Below are 3143 nucleotides of genomic sequence, written 5' to 3' on the forward strand. Positions count from 1 at the left end.
TGTATAAGTGTGCTTTACACAATTGATGTGTGTGTGGATTGTGATGAGAGTTGTATGAGCCCCAATAAAATGATTTTTTTTAAAAGAAAGAAACTTGAGCTACTGGGTTGAATTTATTTCCAGACCTGATGGGTGACTAAAGACCATAATATTGGGGACTCTATCAGTCTCTTTCTATCTGAACAGTAAAGTTTTTTATGAATTTGAGTTTTGTTCCATAATTTTTTTCTCCCTCTTTCTAGGAACTTCTACTATGATCCCTTTCACACTAGTTCTTCTGGACTCAGGGCTATAGAGACTAATATTTGTATGATCTAGGATAATGGAATTCCCCTATGAACATTTTGAAGCCCGTTGCTAAATTTTGCCTTAAAAATATTAAATGTTGCATTTTGATTTTTCATAACAGTCACAAACTTGGAAAATATTTAGTGAAATATTGCCTAAATTCTAATGTTTTATAGGATATACACATGGCATACTTCTCATAATATATTTATTTCATGTCTTAATGTTTATTTATATTTCATCAAGTAAAAATATTAAAAATGAAAACTTGATAGCATATTGCTATAAATAGAACTATACACTGGTTTTTACTGATCACAACTGCTGCAGTCTTTGTCTCCTTTTCCCCAATTTTGCAATTGCTAGTTGTAAAGAAATATATATGTGTGTGTGTATGTGTATGTCTATACATATACAAACACACATATTTCAAAATAAAATAGTTAACTTACCATAGAGCCTTTCAAGATGTGCAGGTTGCTTTTTGTACTCTTCCTGTAGGTGATCGGCCTCTTCTAATATACAGCGGTATTCCGGTATCAGAAAGTCTGTATTTCCCTCATGAACTTGCAATTCCTTGTTTTAAAATGAGAAAACAAAAGCATCTTAATGTTTAAAACTAAATCTAAGTGTAATAGTATTTACAATTTCAGAAACTCTATGATAACAAAATAATGATCATGAATCCATATCATATTTACTTACTTTTAGAGCATCAATTAACTGTACTTTCTTAGCCAAAAGCAATTGGTACTCTAGTTTTGGATGGATTAGCTTTAAAGTGTGTTTGACTGATACTTCATTGATCTCTAGAAGGTGGTGAGTCAGAACAATTAAGTTAGTCACAGAAGCTTTCTTTTAGTAACGAAAACTAAGAATTATTTGTTTTTCTTTTACCATATGATATGTTGAGGTTAATTTTCTTCTTTGTAGCTTCTTTGGAGAGAACATCTTTTAGAATGGATATAGTAGAAATGTTGTCAGACTTAAAAACTCCTTCTCCTTTTCTATAAAATAAGTAAATGAGCTTTAGAAAAAAGTGCCCAAGTATATATGAATTTTGTGACTAGCAGCTAGTGTTCTGGTTTCACATTTCTCTGTAATTGTTAATATAAAGCTTATTTAAATAACAACAATTTTACTAATTATTCTGGTTCTGAAATTACTTATAAAACCAAACAAATGATAATATCTATATGCCCAGTAACGACAGACAATTTTTATATTCTTTTCTTTCCTTTTTTAAAGATCATTTTAATGGGGGCTCTTACAGCTCTTATAATAATCCATACATCAAATTTATCAAGCATATTTTTACATCTGTTGCCCTCAAAGTTCCAGGAATTGATATTGAAATATTTCAGAACAGCTGCCTGGTCAACTGACTGGAAAAGAGCCATATTTGAGCCCATTCCAAGAAAGGTGACCCAACTGAATGCTCAACCTAAAGAACGATTATCACTGATATCATACACAAGTCAAATTTTCATTAAGATAATCAAACAATGGTTACAGCAGCACATTGACAGGGAACTGCCAGAAGTTCAGGCTGGATTCAGAAGAGAACGAGGGGCAAGAGATATCACTGTTGATGTCAGATGAATCTTCGTTGAAAGCAGAGAATACCAGAAAGATGTTTACTTGTGCTTCATTGATTTTTCAAAGGCATTAGACTGCATGGACCATAATAAACTGTGGTTAGCTTTGAGAAGAATGGGAATTCTGAAATACTTCATTGTGCTCATCCAGAACTAGTTAACGGATCAAGAAGTTGGTGTGCAAACAGAACAAGGGAATACTGCATGGTTTAAAATCAGTAAAGGTGTGCATCAGGGTTGTATCCTCGGACCATTATTGTTGAATATATATGCTGAGCAAATCATCAGAGAAGCTGGGATTCAAGGAAGACCTATTGAAAACCTGTGGTAAGCCAATGACACAACTTTGCTTGCTGAAAGTAAGGAGAAACTGAAGCACTTGCTGGTAAAGATCAAGGATTGTAGCCTTTGTATGGATTAAGACCCAATGTAAAGAAAACCAAAATCCTCACAAATGGATCAATAAAGATCCATTTGATAAACGGAGAAAAATTTAAGTTTCCAGTAGTTTGTCTTACTTGGATCCATAATCAATGCTCAGCACACTTGGGAGATCAAAGGATGCACTGCATTGTGTAAATCTGCTTCACAAGACTATCTTTCAAGTTTGAAAACCAAGGGGTCACTTTGAGGACTAAGGTCTGCTTGACCCAAGCCATGGTCTATTTAGTTGCCTCACATGGATGTGAAAGTGCCTAAACCTGTGCTCACGGGAGATCATTGTTGAGTAGCAAGTGGGAAGACATGCGATTGGGTTCTTAAGAGTACAGAAAAATGCGCTGTCCTCCAGATTATTACTTAATACCCTCAAAAAGCAGCCAGCTTCTGAAGTTCAAGTCCTTCAGTTAAAATTAAGATAATTATTCAGATTCATTTGAGGACTTCTACTTTTCCAGTACTTTCATATTGATGGCAATATACTACTATTTCATTTAATCAAGTCGTTCAGGTCAATCAAATATATCGCTTTCTTCAAACTTTCTTTATATCATATATCTTGTAAATAATAATTTAAAAAATATTTTATAATTTTAATATAACTTTTTTTCCAAATTGTTTTCACTATGCTGAAATGGATTTTGTAAACTAATGTATTTTGTAACTGGTTATTATTAAGAAATTTTTAAAAGTGTGGCTCTTTATACAGTCATCTTTATTCAATTTCTAAACTCATTCTTTTTGTTTTTTAATCGATTTGAAGGGTCAAGTTTTCAATTTCAAATTATACCTGTCATATCAAATAAAAACTCAGAAGTC

At 32.7% G+C, this 3143-nt stretch overlaps 1 protein-coding gene across 1 annotated transcript in view; it reads right to left on the reverse strand.

The window, feature by feature from the left end:
* The window catches only part of BBS7 (Bardet-Biedl syndrome 7), a 54427-nt gene that overhangs the window by 4359 nt on the left and 46925 nt on the right, over positions 1–3143 (reverse strand). Inside the window, exons 15-18 of the mRNA XM_045290215.1 lie at positions 2209–2239; positions 1186–1315; positions 994–1097; positions 741–864 (exon numbers count right to left, since the gene is read on the reverse strand). Coding sequence (XP_045146150.1) covers positions 741–864; positions 994–1097; positions 1186–1315; positions 2209–2239 — 389 coding nt within the window. The remainder of the gene's footprint in view (positions 1–740; positions 865–993; positions 1098–1185; positions 1316–2208; positions 2240–3143) is intronic.

Source organism: Echinops telfairi, unplaced genomic scaffold (genome assembly GCF_000313985.2).
Source record: "Echinops telfairi isolate 266 unplaced genomic scaffold, ASM31398v2 ScPeMD7_33;HRSCAF=127, whole genome shotgun sequence".
Taxonomy (NCBI): Eukaryota; Metazoa; Chordata; class Mammalia; order Afrosoricida; family Tenrecidae; genus Echinops; species Echinops telfairi.